The sequence below is a fragment of the Notothenia rossii genome, assembly GCF_949606895.1.
Source record: "Notothenia rossii genome assembly, chromosome: 6".
NCBI lineage: Eukaryota > Metazoa > Chordata > Actinopteri > Perciformes > Nototheniidae > Notothenia > Notothenia rossii.
The window spans coordinates 5,150,754-5,171,765 of record NC_136909.1 but is presented as its reverse complement, the minus strand read 5'-3'; the positions used below and the strand labels follow the sequence as shown (position 1 = coordinate 5,171,765).

The window sequence follows — 21,012 nt, the reverse complement described above, 5'->3', positions numbered from 1 at the left end:
AAATGATATGCCGTGTTTGTAAGGAACGCCGGGTCATTGTTGATAGTGCTGCCACCAACACTCCTATCATTACAACACAGAGCCGTTTTTATTCAGGCCCTACCTTGAGATCTTCCTCCCAAATCACTTCCAATGACAACAGCAGATTTATCAAGCAAATAATGGAGCTAATTCCTGCGCCATATGTTTCCAATCCATCAGCAGACGCACGATTGTTTGGCAGACTTTGGCAGTCATCTGTGTTCCTCAGCTATTCTTTGTCAAATTAAATCAGATTGAATAGGTGTCTATGAGAAAGAAGTACTTCAGTAAACACCAGCCTTTTGAGGTTAAGGCCTCAATCTCTTGTTACAACCGTCAAAGTTTGCTTATCTGAAATGGCCAGCAGAGGGCGACTCAACTAGTTGGAGAAGAAGTCTTTTTGTATAGAAGTCTATGAGAAACAGGGCAGTAACTATAGTAACGCAGTGTAGGTGGAGCCGTGACGTCATCTTCAATTCGAACCACAAAAACAACATCAGCCGTTAGCTGTTAGCCCTCAGAGCTCACAGCTCCTCATATGTGTTCAGAAACTAGACACAAGTGAAACAAGTACAAACCACAGACTGTCTGTGTCATGGAGAATACAGTCGCTGGTTTATTTATGTCTGTAGGCCGTTGTTGTGAGTGTGGACGGTCGGAGCATATACTGCGTTAGCTTAGCCGATCTCCATTCAGAAAACACGCATTTTAAAGGTTTTTCGCCTGCCGTCTGTCTGCAGACTGGTCAAAGCATTAATTCATGATTTCTACTAACCGGTATCAGTATGTTGTTACTTCAGCATCATTTTGAAACGTGTATTACAATTAAATCACGGTCAAATATGTTCATTGTGTTGTAGTTGTAGCCCCCTTGCCAGCGATTCTCTCTGACCAATCAGCAGTCAAGAGTGTTTACGTCACTAGTTTAGCATATTCAGCCGGAGCCAGAACTAGCCCGAGTGGAAAAGCAACAAAAAACGTACCGGGTTTGGCACGGCACGCTTAAACCGTGCTACGTGCTGAGGTGGAAATGTGCCCTAAGAGTAAATCACCCTATTTCTATGTTCCTAATGAGTTTATGTTCTCAGTCTGTAGTTTCAAGTGTTTTTAATAGTGTGATGTTCATTCTTTAAATGAATGTCCCATTTAGAGTGAAAAACACAAAAGCAGCATATCGTAATGGCGGGGCTACCTTATGAGTCTGCGTGTAACATTTAGGTTTAGCATTCGGTTTTAAAAAAAACAAAGATGGCGCTCTCCCACCAAAGCCCTACTGCTACTGACAACAGCAGATTTATCAAGCAAATAATGGAGCTAATTCCTTCGCCATGTGTTTCCAATCCATCAGCAGACGCACGATTGTTTGGCAGACTTCAAGTCGCCTGCGTTCCTCAGCTCTTCTCCTCGTTCATCAGCGCTGCTCCTTTCAGCGGATGCGGCTCTGGCATGATGTTCCTCCATGCTGAAACAAAGGCGGCGCTGACACCTGTAATTAATTAGGCTATTATGCATTCTGCAATGATAATTGCCTCACTGGAAAGTCACCAGCGTTTCTAAGAGCGAGGTGGATGCAGAGCGCTATCCATCATAGTGCAGCGCTCTCTCTCCCCTCGTGTCATGCTGTCTCACCTTGACTAGTGCAGGCAGGGCTGGAGAAACACTGTCAACACGAGTCTGAGGGTGAGATATGCAGCTGTGCCCCCCCTCTGTGCCAGGGTCCGTCCACTCCGGGGCTTTGGCTCACTTTGGCACGGTTACCCATGACTCCCCATCTGCTGTGAGCTTTGTTCACCGGGGCAGTACAGCACCGGGGTAATGGGGGCACTTTACTTTTATAATTAGCCCTTACCTTGCCTCTCTTCTCTCCTCTTAACACTCCTCCCAGCTCGGAAATGTAGTCCAGGTGCACTCGTTCGTTTGGAAATGATTGTCCCATTTAGTATCGTAAAATAGACAATAAAGCTTTAGGGCGGGGCTACCTTGGGATTCTGCATTTAACATTTGAGTCGGCTAAAAATGACTTGAGAAAATCACCCTATTTCTTACTCGATTTATGACCTAAGTACATTATCTCTTAATGAGTTTATGTTCTCACTCTTTAGTTTCAAGTGTTTTTAATGCAGAGTGATGTTCGTTCTCTAAATGATGGTCCCATTTAGAGTAAAATAGACAATGAAGCAGGTTACCGTAATGGCAGGGTTGAGCATTCGGTCTCAAAAACACAAAAAGGGCACCTTCCTATCCCAACACCTCGAATGTCCACTAACGCCCTACCTCTGAAAGCACTGCTACTAACAACCACAGATGTATCATGAAATAATCGAGCTAATTCCCGCATCTTGTGTTTCCAATCCATCAGTGTTAGAGAATGATTCTGTCTTTCCTACTAAATATTTAAACCTTTTCTGTGTGTTGACGTTTACGACCAACCCTAAGTCTGTTATCTGTCTTAAGGAATGGGAAGTGTCAGCTATTGTTGACATTACCAGTTTTATGACCGGTCAACTCTCGGTCACAGAGCCTAATGGTACGTCTACACTACAGGCATCAAAAAATGCTTTCAACGCTTCGCCCATTCACTTGAATTGGGTGACGTAGAAGATTTTTTATCTTCGCCGAACTGCATTGTGGGGAGCATGGCATGGCTTTGCAAGCATCACGAGCATCTATCGGCATCAGCCAATCAAATCCCGTTTATGCAAATCCCGCCAGTGCAAGCGCAGCCAATCAAACCGCGTGCAAGCTGGGAGAGCCAGACCGCAGTTCATTTCCTCACTCATATTCCAAACGAGATATTACGGTAGCAAATCACCCGGTTCTTTACGACCAGAACTATTTACCGGGATACAAACCGGAGGAACCAGGCATGGAGGGAGGTGGCAGAGACAGTGGGTGAAACTGATAGTTTTTTCGCCTGTTTGGAGAGTTTATATCCAGTTTACTTCGTTTTAACATTGCTATTGCTTTGTATGTCGGGGGCGGGAGATTCATGTGATTGGTTGCTCGCAAAAAATCGCCAAGCTTCAGACACGCCCAGCTTCAAGATTTTTTCATGCCTGTAGTGTAGACGGGCCGTAAGAGTCAGATAAGTGATTCAGCGTCTCCAGGTGTTAACGCCCCAATATGCTCATTAACTCTCTGTGAACTAGTTAAAAGGTCTATCGAGAGATAGGCTGATCAGAATTGACATGACAACCCACCCATGCAGTCAGAACCTTTTGCCTTTTGACTTGTGATGTGAATTCTCCGACTGTTGACTTGTAATAAACATCAGTGTGTGACATCAAAGCTCCAACTCTCCTCGTGTCTCTCTGAGTCCTGACTCTCCATTGCTACAGAAGCTTCCCTTACAATCAGCAGACGCAGGATTGTTTGGCAGACTTCAAGTCGTCTGCGTTCCTCAGGTTTCATCGTGAAAAGAAGTCAGATTGTATAGAAGTCTATGAGGAAATGACCCTTGATGTATATCCTTAGTGCACACTGTACGAAGGAGTTAGTGGTCTCCTATCTCTCAGCTCTAAATGTAGTCCAGGTGCATTCATTGCTACTTTTCCCTCTGTGTTTTTTTTACACATCAACCGGTGCCTTCATCTTAGCCTCAGCACGCCCCCGCTGCCTCCCATCGAGAAATGATTTATACGTTTTCTGCAGGCACACTTTTCCTCAAGGTTTAGGTCATTCCCTGCATCAAAAACATTTGCACAAAAAAAAGCAAGCTCAAAGAAAATGACAACTCCTGTCTTTTTGAACTACAAAGACGTTCAGAAAAGATTTGTTTCTTCCCTGCGTTTTTCCCAGTTTGACTTTGCCACGACTTTGAGGGCCGTGGAGGAGGATGGTGTGTGTGTGTTTTAAGTTTTCACGGAGAGGGCGGGTAGCAGAGCGCTCCTGAAGCCTGTTGAAGGTGAGGAGGACCCAGAAGAGACGAGACAGCAGGCCTTTGATCTGGGTTTAATGTCGTGCCATGTTTTGTCTCTCCTGCTGTTCGGTGCCACGTCCGCCGGGATTACGTCAGCTCCTCCTTGATCTGTGGAAATCTGCTCTCCTCTCAGCCCGGGTCATTATTAACACTCTCTACCGGGGCATTGACCCGAGGTCTCGCTCATTTCTTCTTGTCTCATATTCAAGTGACACGTCATATGTCTTGATGCAGCTTTTTTAATGTTAGCGACAAGGAGAGATGGAGAGAATTGATGGATTGGCATGAGATGTTGTACGGACATTCATGGTTTCCAGAAAAATAAATAATGTAGGTGATACTCACAGAAATGAATCATGGTAGAGTTTATTTTTAAGCATCTAAATCTATTTGATTTTATTTAAATACTCATTTTTTAAATTGATGTATTGAAATTAATTATAATCTGTATAATTCCTGTCAATTCTAAAATATATTGAATGTAATTACTTAGAGGTTAAACAATAGCAGGAGATTTTTTTAAATATAGCATCACCATAAGTTTAATTGTTTAGAAATATGTATTGAAAGTTGGTTAACACATTCATGTACACCTTAGCATTGGTCATTGTGATTTTCAAGATTCGCTGAGTTTCAATCTTGCACACTGAGCTGAACTGAACTGTACTTTTGTCCAATACTTCTCAATACCTCCATATATACATACCTTCATACAGTATATAGGTAATAGAATGATTTCATACCAATCAGCCTGAGTGAGTTGTATTCTGTCTTGAATCAAAACAAAAAAGCTGCAAAAGTAGATCCTCCGCATTATCCCTAATATCCAGCAGGGGGCGACTCCACTGTTTAATTGTATAGAAGTCTATGAGAAAATGTCCCAACTTCTCACTTGATTTATTACCTCTGTAAACATTTTCCTGATGACTTTATGGTCTTATTACCTAGTTTCAAGTCTTTTTTCAATATAGCACGATGTTCATTTTGTACATTTTAGTCCCATTTGGACTCAAATTGATGAAAAAGGCTTTTTTGGGGCTACTTTGTGATTGACAGGTCTGGTTCAGGTGTTGTCTGTGTTTGTTACTTCAACACTTTCACACAGTGTTTTCCGTTCTTAAAGTTAATTGAAAGGTTCAACATTTGGTAATACATGTCTTCACCAACTTGTGTCATTTCTGGTTCCTAAAAACAAAGATGGCGGCGGCCAAAATGCACAACTCGGTCCTATGAAACTGAATTTTACAAACTAAAGGATGACTTCAGGGTGACTAATGGCGCATTTCCATTGCAGGGCCTCGCACGGCTTAGTACGGTATAGTGAGGCCTAGGTCAGGCTCACTTTATGCTGCGTTTCCATTACAGTAACTATAGTAACGCAGTGTAGGCGGGGCTGTGACGTCATCTTCAATGAGAAACACAAAACCAACATCACCCGTTAGCTGTTAGCACTCAGAGCTCACAGCTCCTCATATCTGTTCAGAAACTAGACTAAAGTTAAACAAGTCCAAACCACAGACTGTCTGTGTCATGGCGAATACAGTCGCTGGTTTATTTATGTCTGTTGTTGTGAGTGTGGACGGTCGGATCATATACTGCGTTAGCTTAGCCGATCTCCATTCAGAAAACACGCATTTTAAAAGGTTTTTCGCCTGCCGTCTGTCTGCAGACTTGTCAAAGCATTAATTCATGGTTTTTGCTATCCGGTATCAGTATGTTGTTACTTCGGCATCATTTTGAAACGTGTTCAACGTGTTACAATTAGATCAAGGTCAAAAGTGTTCATTTTGTTGTGGTTGCCAGCGATTCTCTCACTAGTTTAGCATACTCAGCCCGACTCAGCCCGGTTGTTGGCCCGGAAAGAACCTCGATTTTGGAGAGCCAGAAAACTGTGAAAAAGTACCCGCTAGCCGGAACTACGCCTAGTGGAATCGCAACCAAAGACGGCACGGCACGCTTAAACCGCTTAAGTCCACTTACTACACACAGTGTTTGTGCTTGGTGCTAAAATGCTAACACGCTTAAATAAATGGAGAAAAGGGTAAACATTAAACCTGTTAAATGTCAGCATTTTTAATATTGACTGCTAATGCAATTATATCTGTACAAACAGATTGAAAATCCTTCCTACTTTCTCTACAGATTGATATATTCTAGAAACCTCTCCTAATACCTATATATTGACCTTTTCCTGCTCATTCCTCTACACTGTCCTTCTCTACTTCCATAAATGGAGCTGTATTTCCTCTCTGATTTAGTCCAGGCATCGTTTCTGCATGTGTTTACCTCAGTAGTGGAAGCCACAAAAGAATATCGGTCAGCTGTGGTGGTTTTGTTTTGGCTGAGACGGCAGCTCTGCAGTCCGCTGTGACTGACAGATTCTCCTGATTGGAATTGACGTTGCGACGAGATGTGTGTCGAGCTGAGACTGCTCATCTCGCCGGGCATCCAGAGAGGAACACCGCCATGCTGCTGGAGACGGGTGTCAACATGATTACATCTGGCCCAAAAACACAGCCTGTGTGGTGCAAGGATGGGAGGGGGACTTTAAAAATGTAGTCCGTTACAATTTGATTTTTTTTTTATTTGATTTGATTTTTCTCTAATGTGTAAATATGTTTTTACTTTTACTCCTTATATTTTTAACACAGGCTTGTTTCTTTAGTTTTCACCTGCATTTGGTGGCGTGATCATTATTATTTAGAGTCATTTCGTGCCTACTTCAACCTAACGATCGCTCTTTGTATGTCAATGACCGTATAACGATTTCAAATACAAGTTATTGGATGTTCATTCAATCCAAAGTGAGGTCCAGTTACAATTGACTCTATACTGTACAGGTAATGCTTGGTTTAAAGTATATTTCAATGCCAATACCTCTCTACTTTTACTTGAGTAAGTACCAGAGTATTTTGAAACACGAGTATCTGTACTTCAACTCTAGTGAAGGATATGTGTACTTTTTGCCATCTCTGTTTGTAAGCCTTGGCGTGTGTGCTTGTGTGCGTGTGTGTGTGTGTGCGTGTGTGTGTGTGTGTGTGTGTGTGTGTGTGTGTGTGTGGGTGTGTGTGCGTGCGTGTGTGTGTGTGTGTGTGTGTGTGTGTGTGTGTGGGTGTGTCTCTCAGCTTCCACACTGTTTACCTCTGGCCCTCTCTCACCCACTCATCAGTCACTCAGCACCAACTCATCTTCTCCTCTGAACCTGCACTCCAAACAAATGCCAGCAGTGACAGATGCAGAAGTGCTGGGTGGCGCTCGGATAAAATATGATGTTTTTCCTGAACGGAGGATGATGATTTGCTTTTGAAGTTCACATATCAAGGAGACTCAAGTGTAGGATTGCAGGTTTCTCTGTGAGACTGTTTAAACGATTTTGAAGTAAACATGTTTTCCCTCTGTTGGTTATAGTCCGCCATGCAGATCCCTCGATTCTCTTCAGAATTACATCAGTTTCAAACGTTGACCTTTAAAGGGCTTTTCATAAGACATTAGCAAACTGGAAATAGCCCTCCGAGAGCGCAGACCTATGTCAAGGTCAATGGTGCATTCAAGTGCTCCTTGTTATTTTGATGTTTCATATGTTTTAAATGGATATTTAGCATCCAGTGGGCCTTTGGGGAAACTGATTGGCCTTTTTTACAGTTACTTACGTTAAACAGACAAGTATATAAAAGGGCTAATCAACAAACATGTTTATAGACGAATCACTAAGGAAAGTAATTGAAGCTCTAATCTTTATAATTGTACCTGAAGACATTGCCTTTAACATTGCCTCCCTCTAGAAGTATCTGAGAAAGAGAAACTCCCCCCCCCCCCCTACATGAAACGCCTCCATTGGACTCCTTTGTTTACTTCCTGAACATTAGTGACATCACTATGTAACACTCACGCTTCTATTGGCTAGCGCTCCAACACATTGTACGTCATAGGCTGACGGGCGGGACATCTCTGAGCAGTTAACCAATCACAACAGAGCCGGACAGCTAACCAATCAAAGCAGACTGGGCATTAAAGCATGGAGACAGGTCCCAGTAGATACACTAAATACTGATATACACCTGATCATCAGCAGGAGAGGACTCTTTAAAGTAGAGACACTACATACTGATATACACCTGAACATCAGCTGGAGAGGACTCTTTAAAGTAGAGACACTACATACTGATATACACCTGAACATCAGCAGGAGAGGACTCTTTAAAGTAGAGACACTACATACTGATATACACCTGAACATCAGCAGGAGAGGACTCTTTAAAGTAGAGACACTACACACTGATATACACCTGAACATCAGCAGGAGAGGACTTTTTAAAGTAGAGACACTACATACTGATATACACCTGAACATCAGCAGGAGAGGACTCTTTAAAGTAGAGACACTACATACTGATATACACCTGAACATCAGCAGGAGAGGACTCTTTAAAGTAGAGACACTACATACTGATATACACCTGAACATCAGCAGGAGAGGACTCTTTAAAGTAGAGACACTACATACTGATATACACCTGAACCTCAGCAGGAGAGAACTCTTTAAAGTAGAGACAATACATACTGATATACATCTGAACATCAGCAGGAGAGGACTCTTTAAAGTAGAAACACTATACATACTGATATACACCTGAACATCAGCAGGAGAGGACTCTTTAAAGTAGAGACACTACATACTGATATACACCTGAACATCAGCAGGAGAGGACTCTTTAAAGTAGAGACACTACATACTGATATACACCTGAACATCAGCAGGAGAGGACTCTTTAAAGTAGAGACACTACATACTGATATACACCTGAACATCAGCAGGAGAGGACTCTTTAAAGTAGAGACACTACATACTGATATACACATGAACATCAGCAGGAGAGGACTCTTTAAAGTAGAGACACTACATACTGATATACACCTGAACATCAGCAGGAGAGGACTCTTTAAAGTAGAGACACTACATACTGATATACACATGAACATCAGCAGGAGAGGACTCTTTAAAGTAGAGACACTACATACTGATATGAAGCTGATGTTGAGCACAATATGTCCTCTAAACAATTATATTTAAAATAGTTATTATCGCTTTGAGATATACTTTGCCGCTCTCTGATGTGTTTTTGGTGTTAGCTGGAAGAAGATTTGGCAGCAGTCGACAAGGCTATACAAGGCTCAAAAAGGTGACAATAAAAGTCACATCCTGCTCATGTTTTAATTAAAAACACAACCCTCAGCTTTGGTTTCCAGTTAGATTGAGCACATCACATAGTGGAGGGTCGATCATATATTCTCACAGTTTTCTCGACACTTTTTACTAACAGCCAGGAGTGATTTTTGCCAGGAATCCAGTGGATTCTTCTGCAAGGTGTTATGACAAGTATTGTTGCGGTGGCGGAGGGCTTCCCACTGTTCTGTTCTAATAAGCATGGAGCGGGACCGGGGTTGTTGTGACATCCTGTCAGCCTGTGGGCCGCAGGACGATGGACTCCCCATGATTGTGAAATGACCTTTGCATCATGGGAAAGATGACAGGTAATTTAGAGGCCTCAGGGACGGCAAACACTTTCTGTCCCCAAACCACCCACTGCACCCGAGACAGAGTGTCACACACACACACACACACATGCAAAAATATACGGAGGAATCAATCATATGCACCAAGAAGTCACACACTTAGGTCACATTCACACAGACAGTCCAGCCATGATATGTTCAGGGACTTTTCCTGCATCAGGTTATGGGTGAATACTTAGGATCGAGTATAAACACACTTTCACTCATATGTACATGGAAATTAGTAAATTCACTATGCCGGAGATTATATAGAGTTATGTGCAGCAGGTGGCAGTAATGCAACACTTATGGATGTAAACTGCTGTAAAACTTAACAGAAGAAGAAGACAAGGAAAGGCTGTACATACACAGCGGAAAACATCCCTTCATTTCTTTAAAGGGGACATATTCAGTTAATTTCAGGTGTATATCAGTATTTAGTGTCTCTACTTTAAAGAGTCCTCTCCTGCTGATGTTCAGGTGTATATCAGTATGTAGTGTCTCTACTTTAAAGAGTTCTCTCCTGCTGATGTTCAGGTGTATATCAGTATGTAGTGTCTCTACTTTAAAGAGTCCTCTCCTGCTGATGTTCAGGTGTATATCAGTATGTAGTGTCTCTACTTTAAAGAGTTCTCTCCTGCTGATGTTCAGGTGTATATCAGTATGTAGTGTCTCTACTTTAAAGAGTCCTCTCCTGCTGATGTTCAGGTGTATATCAGTATGTAGTGTCTCTACTTTAAAGAGTCCTCTCCTGCTGATGTTCAGGTGTATATCAGTATGTAGTATCTCTACTTTAAAGAGTCCTCTCCTGCTGATGTTCAGGTGTATATCAGTATGTAGTGTCTCTACTTTAAAGAGTCCTCTCCTGCTGATGTTCAGGTGTATATCAGTATGTAGTGTCTCTACTTTAAAGAGTCCTCTCCTGCTGATGTTCAGGTGTATATCAGTATGTAGTGTCTCTACTTTAAAGAGTCCTCTCCTGCTGATGTTCAGGTGTATATCAGTATAAGAATAGTTTTTCCTTGTTGTCTTAGTGTGTGTTTTCATGCAGTAACAATGTTGATTTAAAAAAGGACTTTGATTGAAACTTACCAATGCCTGGAATGTTGTCCTAGTAATTTAGGAAACAGTTTGATAAAGAGTCTTTGCAAACACACACACATCGTCACACACACTCTAATCACCTGCATCATCACAACGCTTCCCAAAACAACCAAATCACAGGGGGGGGGGGGGGGGGGGGGGGAAGCGATGATTTAGAGTGATAATTGCATAATCACCAGTTGTGATAATTGTAATTGATGACTGCATAATTGCTAATTGCGCACTTTATGGGAACCCCTCTTTTCCGTTGTGTGTCTCTGCACTCTCTTCCTCTACTTCAGCTTCTCTCCGCCTCCTTTTCACCTCCTCTTCCTCGACATATGTACACACACACACACACACGCAAACACACACACACACACACAAACACACACACACACACACACACACACACACACACACACACACACACACACACACACACACACACACACACACACACACTCACACTGTGGGTACTGTAAGTATTCTCCCAGGCTTATCAGTAAGTATTTCCCAGCAGCCTTTCTGTGTGAAGAGTTATGGAAGAGCGCTAACAGGTTTCTCTGTCTCTCTCTCTCTCTCTCTCTCTCTCTCTCTCTCTCTCTCTCTCTCTCTCTCTCTCTCTCTCTCGCCCCGGGCTTTACTCGTTCTGCTTGTAAAATCAACCTGTGTCCGAACACCCTCTCTCCGTATCCTTTAACACAAAACCAAAGAGAGTGAAGCTGGAGAGGAATCTGGATTCTGAACAAAGAGGATATGAGATGTTGTATTTCCTGAAGCTGTTCCCTTTTCTAGGATGTAACTATAAGTACTTTTACTGAAGTACTGTGCCCAAGTTTATTTCTGAGGTACTTTCCTTGAGTATTTCCATGTTAAGCTACTATATACTTTAAGTCCAGTGCAATTTCACGAAATATTGTGTATGTTTTACTGCACTACATTCATTTGAATAGCTTAAGTTACTTTGCAGAAACATTACATTACGTTTATTTTTGATGTAACTTGACTTAATTTAAATATATAATAACATATAAATCACCTTATAAATGAGTATGTATAATATAGATTAAGTTACCCATCAGTATATAAATGATAGATAGATAGATTGATAGATAGTTAAACTATTATTACTACCTCAATACAAGATCTCAGTACTTCTTTCACGACTGGTGTCGGTTCACTTTCAAAAATGTAGTGAGGTGGAAATATTAAGTAGCTTTTAAATAGAAAATACACAACCAAGTAGGCTCCAAGTACCTCAACATTATACTATACAGTACTTGAGTAAGTCTACTTTCCCCCACTGCGTGTTAGTCTGAGACCCTGAAAGAGATTAGCATGAAGATGACTCCCTGCTCAGCCCATATTAGGCACGACACCTCAGCGTGCTTTGATGATAGCTGAGTGTGTGTGTGTGTGTGTGTGTGTGTGTGTGTGTGTGTGTGTGTGTGTGTGTGTGTGTGTGTGTGTGTGTGTGTGTGTCTATAGCGTAGCGGGCGTCAGGCAGGCGTGTGATTGATGTGTGTGCTGGTGTCTGTAGGCAGGTTAATGGTGTGATTGTGGAGGTAATCTCCGTGTTCTCTCGTTAAAGGATGATGGAGGACCAGGAGACCCTCACTGTCTCTGCTGCTTCACAGGGTCTCTTTACACAGTCTGCACACTCACTTCATGCTTATATATACATGCTTCAGAGGGTGGAGGGTTCAGGGACCCTGCTGTACTGTCATGTGGATCAAGTGTAGGATTCAAATTTCAAGGCTTTTATTGTCATTTGTACATACAGTGTTGATATGTCAATGGAAATCTGAAGTCACAGGCTCCTCCCACAGTGCAACACAATACAACAGATAAAATAGTTCAAGTAAATACAAATGAAATAGAATAGAAATAGTGCAAGGAGAGTCTATATACAAGTAATTGGAATATTATATATAAGATAAATAGTGTGTAAGTTGCAACCAGATGAATGCTATGGATGTTCTTTCAAAGGTTCAGGTGTTTAACAGTCTTATGGCCTGTGGGATGAAAACAGGGCGGGGTGCAAAAAGGTCTTAAGTTTCCCCCTTAAAGATAACACTTGTGATCGTCTTTTCTTGTCATGGTTTATTCTTGTATGGACTATGTAGACACAGATTCAGAGTTATATGGTGGCCGACAGGTGCAAACAAACGCGCTGCAACGGCCTAAAATATTTCCATTAGGAGAAACGAGCTGCAGCTTCAGAGAGCTTCAAAATGCAAATATAAAAACACACGTTCAAAAACACATGCAGATGAAGAGACATCTTCAGCAACTTGACAACACATGCAGCAATTAGAGGACATTCAAACAAAGCGTTTACTAAAAGCGTCACTCTTTAGTGTCCCCTGGTCTCCCAGCTGTGTGCGTCACTCTTTAGTGTCCCCTGGTCTCCTAGCTGTGTGCGTCACTCTTTAGTGTGTCCCCTGGTCTCCAGCTGTGTGCGTCAATTTTTATTGTCCCCTGGTCTCCCAGCTGTGTGCATCACTCTTTAGTGTCCACTGGTCTCCTAGCTGTGTGCGTCACTCTTTAGTGTCCCCTGGTCTCCCAGCTGTGTGCGTCACTCTTTAGTGTCCCCTGGTCTCCTAGCTGTGTGCGTCACTCTTTAGTGTCCCCTGGTCTCCCAGCTGTGTGCGTCACTCTTTAGTGTCCTCTGGTCTCCTAGCTGTGTGTGTCACTCTTTAGTCTCCCCTTGTCTCCCAGCTGTGTGCGTCACTCTTTAGTGTCCCCCTGGTCTCCCAGCTGTGTGCGTCACTCTTTAGTGTCCCCTGGTCTCCCAGCTGTGTGCGTCACTCTTTAGTGTCCCCTGGTCTCCTAGCTGTGTGAGTCACTCTTTAGTGTCCCCTGGTCTCCCAGCTGTGTGCGTCACTCTTTAGTGTCCCCTGCTCTCCCAGCTGTGTGCGTCACTCTTTAGTGTCCCCTGGTCTCCTAGCTGTGTGCGTCACTCTTTAGTGTCCCCTGGTCTCCCAGCTGTGTGCGTCACTCTTTAGTGTCCCCTGGTCTCCCAGCTGTGTGCGTCACTCTTTAGTGTCCCCTGGTCTCCGTTGTGTTTTGAGCTTCTTGTAGCGTTTTGCAACACTTTTTAAAATGATCCCAAAACATGATCTGTGTACTTCCTCCAGCTTTTGTAGTGACACTAAATGACTCTGAGTGAAAACAAAGTAAACTCAATTAGTAATCCTTTACAAGCGAGGAAAAAGCAAACCTACACACACATAGAAACCCAGAAAAAGTGGATTTCTTTGCCGCCGTGCTTCACACATTTTCACAGTTTGTGAAGCAACATGCCAACGATAACATCACGTCCTGCACGGAGAGAAGAGGTTGAATTAGGGGGGTTACATTGGGGGGTTTTCTGAGTGAAACAACAGCACAGTGTAGCAGGCAGAGTCTGAGAGCTGCACACTATTGCATCTGTATCGATTCGGGCTCCAGCCTTTTCCATTTTCCATGAACTCCTCTGAGCGGCTGCGAGTGGGAGTGATGGGGGGATTTGCTTGATCTTTATGATATTTCTTTAAACATGATGCTGTCGTTATGCCTCCCCGAGGGAAAGACGCCAGCCATTTCCAGTAAATCAAAGGCTCTCAGGTCCCTTTGCTGTTTCCCACACACCTTATTTATAACCCGGCTAAACAGCCCCAACACACCAGCACCAACCACCATCATTCTCATAATGTCTCTGCAAAGCGAACGTGTCTCAAGTGGAGTCAAACAAATGATGAGCGGCCTGCTGCAGCCTAATTGGCCATTTTGGACTTAGTTTCTTCAGTTGATTTATCATTTTAAGTGTTTTTGTTCGGGCTAAAATACTTTTCCCCAAGATAAAACAAGATTTAAAGTTGCTTTCCTATGATTGCTTGTGGAAGCACTCAGTTTTTTACAGATGTGCAATTAAATCAACTTATAACTAGGACGACGTCATGTGACCACCAACTAATATACATACAAAAAGGAGTTTTAAACAATAATAATGAGTCATTATTTTTGAAATAGTGACAAACCAACGCTAATTAATACTGCCGTCTTAACATATTGTTACATATTTCATTATTTTTGCATAATTCAAAATTAAACATATGTTTGTCGTGGATTAAAATACTCACCTTTTTCAACTGCAGATGAGCATTAAATAAATAAAGAGTTATATTGCTTGTTCTATGATGTCGTATTTTCGAGGACCCTGAAGGCAGCATCTCCCTCAACAAAAAGCCAAAGTTATTTTTACATTGGATTATTGCAGCATATAATCTCTGTGTCAAACAGACATTTATGATACTTACAATTTGTCATTTGTGAAGTAAAAAGCTAACGTTAGGCTCTAAAGGAACTACAGGACGGTCACATGACTTCACGTCACCACCGCTAAGCTAAAGGCTGCTAATGTAGGGTTATAAAGGAACTACAGCACGGTCACATGACTTCACGTCACCACCGCTAAGCTAAAGGCGGCTAATGTTGGGCTATAAAGGAACTACAGCACGGTCACATGACTTCACGTCACCACCGCTAAGCTAAAGGAGGCTAATGTTGGGCTATAAAGGAACTACAGCACGGTCACATGACTTCACGCCACCACCGCTAAGCTAAAGGTGGCTAATGTTGGGTTATAAAGGAACTACAGCACGGTCACATGACTTCACGTCACCACCGCTAAGCTAAAGGTGGCTAATGTTGGGCTATAAAGGAACTACAGCACGGTCACATGACTTCACGTCACCACCGCTAAGCTAAAGGCGGCTAATGTTGGGCTATAAAGGAACTACAGCATGGTCACATGACTTCACGTCACCGCCACTAAGCTAAAGGTAGCTAATGTTGGGCTATAAAGGAACTACAGCACGGTCACATGAATTCACATCACCACCGCTAAGCTAAAGGTAGCTAATGTTGGGCTATAAAGGAACTACAGCACGGTCACATGACTTCACGTCACCACCGCTAAGCTAAAGGAGGCTAATGTTGGGCTATAAAGGAACTACAGCACGGTCACATGACTTCACATCACCACCGCTAAGCTAAAGGAGGCTAATGTTGGGCTATATAGGAACTACAGCACGGTCACATGACTTCACGTCACCACCGCTAAGCTAAAGGTGGCTAATGTTGAGCTATAAAGGAACTACAGCACGGTCACATGAATTCACGTCACCACCGCTAAGCTAAAGGAGGCTAATGATGGGCTATATAGGAACTACAGCACGGTCACATGACTTCACGTCACCACCGCTAAGCTAAAGGTGGCTAATGTTGGGCTATAAAGGAACTACAGCACGGTCACATGAATTCACGTCACCACCGCTAAGCTAAAGGAGGCTAATGATGGGCTATATAGGAACTACAGCACGGTCACATGACTTCACGTCACCACCGCTAAGCTAAAGTTGGCTAATGTTGGGCTATAAAGGAACTACAGCACGGTCACATGAATTCACGTCACCACCGCTAAGCTAAAGGAGGCTAATGTTGGGCTATAAAGGAACTACAGCACGGTCACATGACTTCACGTCACCATCGCTAAGCTAAAGGTGGCTAATGTTGGGCTATAAAGGAACTACAGCACGGTCACATGACTTCACGTCACCATCGCTAAGCTAAAGGAGACTAATGTTGGCCGTGATGACGTTTAGACAGTCGTCTCATTTAGAGACTTGTAAGACACTCTTCTTCTAAAAATGTCTTCAGCTTGTGTTAACCACCTATCAGGGAACAGGAAGTGCTAAAGTGCTGACTCATTGAAGGGTTTAAGGATTCCTGCAGCGCTCTATTTAAAGCTAATGTACTTGCAGTTTTTTTGTTGCTGTTCTACTTGTATCTTCATGGTTGAATGCCCTCATTGTACGTCTCTTTGGATAAAAGCTGAGTGTAATGTAGGACATGGAGGCAGCTCGTCCTCTGACTCTCTCTCAGGCCCGAGGTGTTAGCATTAGCCCGCGCAGAGCAACCCACATGCCCACTGGTGCAGGTGCCTCTCCATGGGGCCAGGTGGCGGCTAATTCGCTCTCTCTGTCCCTCCTAATGAATCGTTAATTGGTTTGCCTCCCCCGCTGAGTGGAGGATAGCAGGCTTCTGTCTCTGCCGAGCCTCCGCCTGCACGCCTCACAACGATAACCGGACAGAAAAAAAGATAAACAGAGAGGAAGTTGAACTAATTTTAAGAATCTTTTTGTTGTCAGAGCTTAGATATAAACAAAGTATTAGGATTTAATTGTGTTTGTTTGTGTTCCAACAGCTTTGGAAATTGTCTTTTTAATTTAATTAAATGTTGTTATATACATTTTTTATTATTTAATTTTCTTTTCTTTCTTAAATAAAACAAATATATATATGGTACGTTTTTTGGTTGGGTTAAAATGTGTTAATTAGACTATTTTATATTATTTAATTTTGTTTTAGTTAAGATTATTTAATTGTATTTAATGTATTTATTTTTATTATTATTTTTGGTTTTCTTGAAAAAAATATTTTTTTAACATTTTATTTTATTTCTGACATGTATTTATTAAAACCTTTGTTTGCTCTTATCTGGTACAACTTCTTGATACAGTCAGGAAGCATCTTGTTTTCATCTTTACACATGAATAATTCTGCCAAGTCTACAAACCTCTAAATGTGTCAGCAAGTGTGTTTGTAAATAATATGTTAGTTGGTTGATTATAAACAGCTCAGTTCACATATCCCATAGCTGTCTGTCTGATTATAATCAATACATATAATCAATAAATTAATCAATTTCTTCTTAGACCGTATGAATCCCACAGTATTTCTCTGTTCTAAACACTGAAGCTACAGCTCATACAACAGTCTCAGTGATTGGAGATATTGGAGTCCGACCTTTGCTCTCATTGCTATCGATTCATCTTCTGCAATTTCATATTTCCAATGTTTCCTGCTCCGTGTAAAAGTCAATGTAATGCCTGAGATGTAAATATGTTGTAGAGTGAAACACATGCAGAATTATAAGAGTCCATGTTTACCTAAATGTCTTCTTCTTCTTCTTCTTCTTCTTCTTCTTCTTCTCTTCTCTGCAGGTGGTTGCTCTGAACAAACGCAGCAAAGAGGCCGAGTCGGCGTTCCTGGGAATCTACAAACAGCTGATCGAGGCCCCGGGTGAGTCCCCACTAACACATGACATGTCTGTGTGCACAAACAACAGCAGTATAAACACACACACACACACACACACACACACACACACACACACACACACACACACACACACACACACACACACACACCCTCAACCTTCCTTCACCCCTTTACATCAAATGCTGGTACATTATTGCATTTTTTTGGGGGGCTTTCCGGTAATTGAATGCATTTCAAGCAACTTTATTTAAATGTTTCTGGAGTTTACCATATGACTCCTCAATGCTCCTGTCTCATTTTCAAACATCTCTGTTGATAGCCATAGTCCTTGCTAGAAAACATATATTTAAAGACTGGAAGTCACATAAAAAAGTTAAAGGAAACATAACATTTTGAAAAAGTTGTTTTAAAAAATACAAAAGTTATAGCTTACATTGAATTTTGTAATAGTTACTTAATTAAAGTAAAATTAATAAGTAAAAAGTAAAAATTGGATTTCAAAACAGTACAAATAAAATTGTAAAAGACACATGTAATATAAAATGTAATATCAATATATATATTATAAATAAAATAAATAATAATTAACTTTGTATAAATATAGCTTTACATTTTTTTTTTTGATGCTTGTTCCTTTTTAGAATAAAAAATAAACTTAACAAATGTATACAAACATAGAAGTAAAAATGTGCACACAGTCCTACGATACATAAACCAATCCTTGAAGACCACCCCATCAAACCTCCACTCCCCCTCCGGACCTCCACACAGTGACATTTCATGTATATATGAACACACACAAACTTTAAGAAAGTGTGCGCCCGTTCCCTGCGGCTCTTATCTATTTTTCAAAGTCTGCGCTCTCAGACTGGTTTCCAAAACTCTGCATGAGGCCACTTCAAAACGCAGAGTGTAGCCGAGCCGCGGAGCCACGCATCCTGCAGGAGCCACTGCTGATTGTGGAGGGCCAATTAAAATCCAACTGAAGTCTGCTGCAGGGTCTGATGAGGCCAATGGGGGAGGGGAAGGGGGAAGAAAGAGGGGTGAGGAGCATGGTGAAGTTGGAGAGGGTCGGGTGTGTCAGAATCTGAATCTGAATTCCTTTATTTGTCCCGCAACGGGAAAATGCACATTATTATTGCAATGAATGCACATTTATTTATTCCACACATGGCAGTTATTTTAAAAGTCCCCTATTGTACCATTTTCCATCAATATATTAGAGCTCTCAGATATATACATAACCTGTCTCTGATTGGCTGAAACACCAAACAGATCATTGCAGCATTACCCATAATCCCCTCTGTTTCAGCCCTGTTTTCAAAGTGCTGATTGTCTGTCTGTTACTTTAGATGAAAATAAGGAGCCCCTCCCCACGCCCCTCTGAGAGACATTTGGTTACAAAGAACTCAATGGTGCTCTAGGAGGAGATTCAGGTGATAAGGTGGGGGGGGGGGGGGGGGGGGGAGGGGTTACCTTGGTTGCTGATTGGCTAATGGTTACACAAGACAAAACATCGTTATGACATCATCAAGTGGCCAAAATCCGATCAGCTCATTTTCAGACAGGTTTTTATAGAAATGGATCAGGACAGAAAGAGAGAGTGGGTGTTTCTCAATGTCGAGGACGCTTGCTTGGTAGCACATGTCTTCCGAGTCACTTGCTTCAGAAGCGAGGCAAGAATCCGTCCTAGCCTCGGAAAACGAAGAATTGTGGAACAGGCTAACATGTGTGCGTCATATGCGAGGCCCCGCCTAAAATGGAGCGCTACTTCCGCCAAAGATTTGGAAATTGGTCCGTGCGCAAAGCATTGTGGGGATTTTAAGACCGCAGAGTCTACACATGTGCAGCCTCGAAATGTCTCGCTACGAAGTACCGAGCTTGGTAGAATTCCAAGTATGCTGGACATTGGAACAGTTCTTCGGTGGCACTCGATGACGGAGTATACTTGAAATAGTGGCTCTGGAGCAGCTTTACTTGAGATTGAGAAACACCCCGAATCTTTTTTCCTGAAACTTTCAGAGTCTCTTTACACAGAGGGGACACATGTTGATGTAGAAGAGACATGAATAAGAGGGGACACATGTTGATGTAGAAGAGACATGAAGAAGAGGGGACACATGTTGATGTAGAAGAGACATGAAGAAGAGGGGACACATGTTGATGTAGAAGAGACATGGAGAAGAGGGGACACATGTTGATGTAGAAGAGACATGAAGAAGAGGGGACACATGTTGATGTAGAAGAGACATGAAGAAGAGGGGACACATGTTGATGTAGAAGAGACATGAAGAAGAGGGGACACATGTTGATGTAGAAGAGACATGAAGAAGAGGGGACACATGTTGATGTAGAAGAGACATGGAGAAGAGGATTTTGTATAATAGGTGACCTTTAAAAAAAAACATGTACACTAGTTGCATACATAACATAATGTATAGAATATGTTGTCTTTCATTGCTACATATATTTTATTCCAATTCTATTTCTAGTATTCCAACCTTGTTCAATGTAAATACTGTTATTCTAATATAAAGAAATAAACAATAAAATACAGATATTGGAGTAAAAATAGAGAAGTTAAAGTGAACATTGGATTCTGTAATTTGAGAATAAAATATATATTTTTATAAACATAGACCAAGTTGAGGTAAAGATTTGTTTTGTCTTCAACGTAAATACTGCTATTATTCAATTATAATGTTAGAGCCACAAAGTTATTATTTCGATTCATAATTTGATAAATGATTTAATGATTGAAAATGATTTATATTGCCATGGTGAATATGTTTTGATGAAGTGATTGTTTATTTAATATCGTAAATATGATCTGTTCCCGTGTACCTTCCGGTGTGTATTGAGGTAATTGAGGACAGCCGGGGTGCTCGGAGACCCGATGAGACGGGGAGCGGAACAGTTTTTCGACCGCAAATAGCAGACAGAGATTGGTGTTGCAAATAGGAATGTAAACAAAGTATATTTTAGTTTATATAGGAAATTATAAAACGGACAAGTCAAATCAAGCAATCTGATTGGTTCTTAGCCGTGATATACTGAGCGTATACCACGGGTAGAATTGTAAGTTACTTTTCACAACAAGTCAGTATCCCTCCGCGTCTGAGAAAAACAGTATACCGTTGGGCTGAAAAGCAAACTGCTTCGCGTCGGGCTTCGCGCCGGGCCGAACCACGCCCCTTAGCTGTGATATAATGAGCATATACCACGGCCTGTCGTGAGCTATTGCTTAAGTATATCGCCGAGATATTGTTTAAGATTTGTTATTTTGAGACTATTTTTAAGTCAATACTTTTTTGTTAATAAAATTA

The 21,012-nt window shown here is 41.8% G+C and overlaps 1 protein-coding gene across 2 annotated transcripts in view; it reads left to right on the top strand.

Moving 5' to 3' along the window:
- cux2b (cut-like homeobox 2b) overlaps nt 1-21,012 on the top strand; it is an 86,617-nt gene that overhangs the window by 10,564 nt on the left and 55,041 nt on the right. For both annotated transcript variants that reach the window (XM_079690775.1, XM_079690774.1), the window contains exon 2: nt 17,629-17,707. In XM_079690775.1, the coding sequence (XP_079546901.1) occupies nt 17,629-17,707 (79 nt within the window). The remainder of the gene's footprint in view (nt 1-17,628; nt 17,708-21,012) is intronic.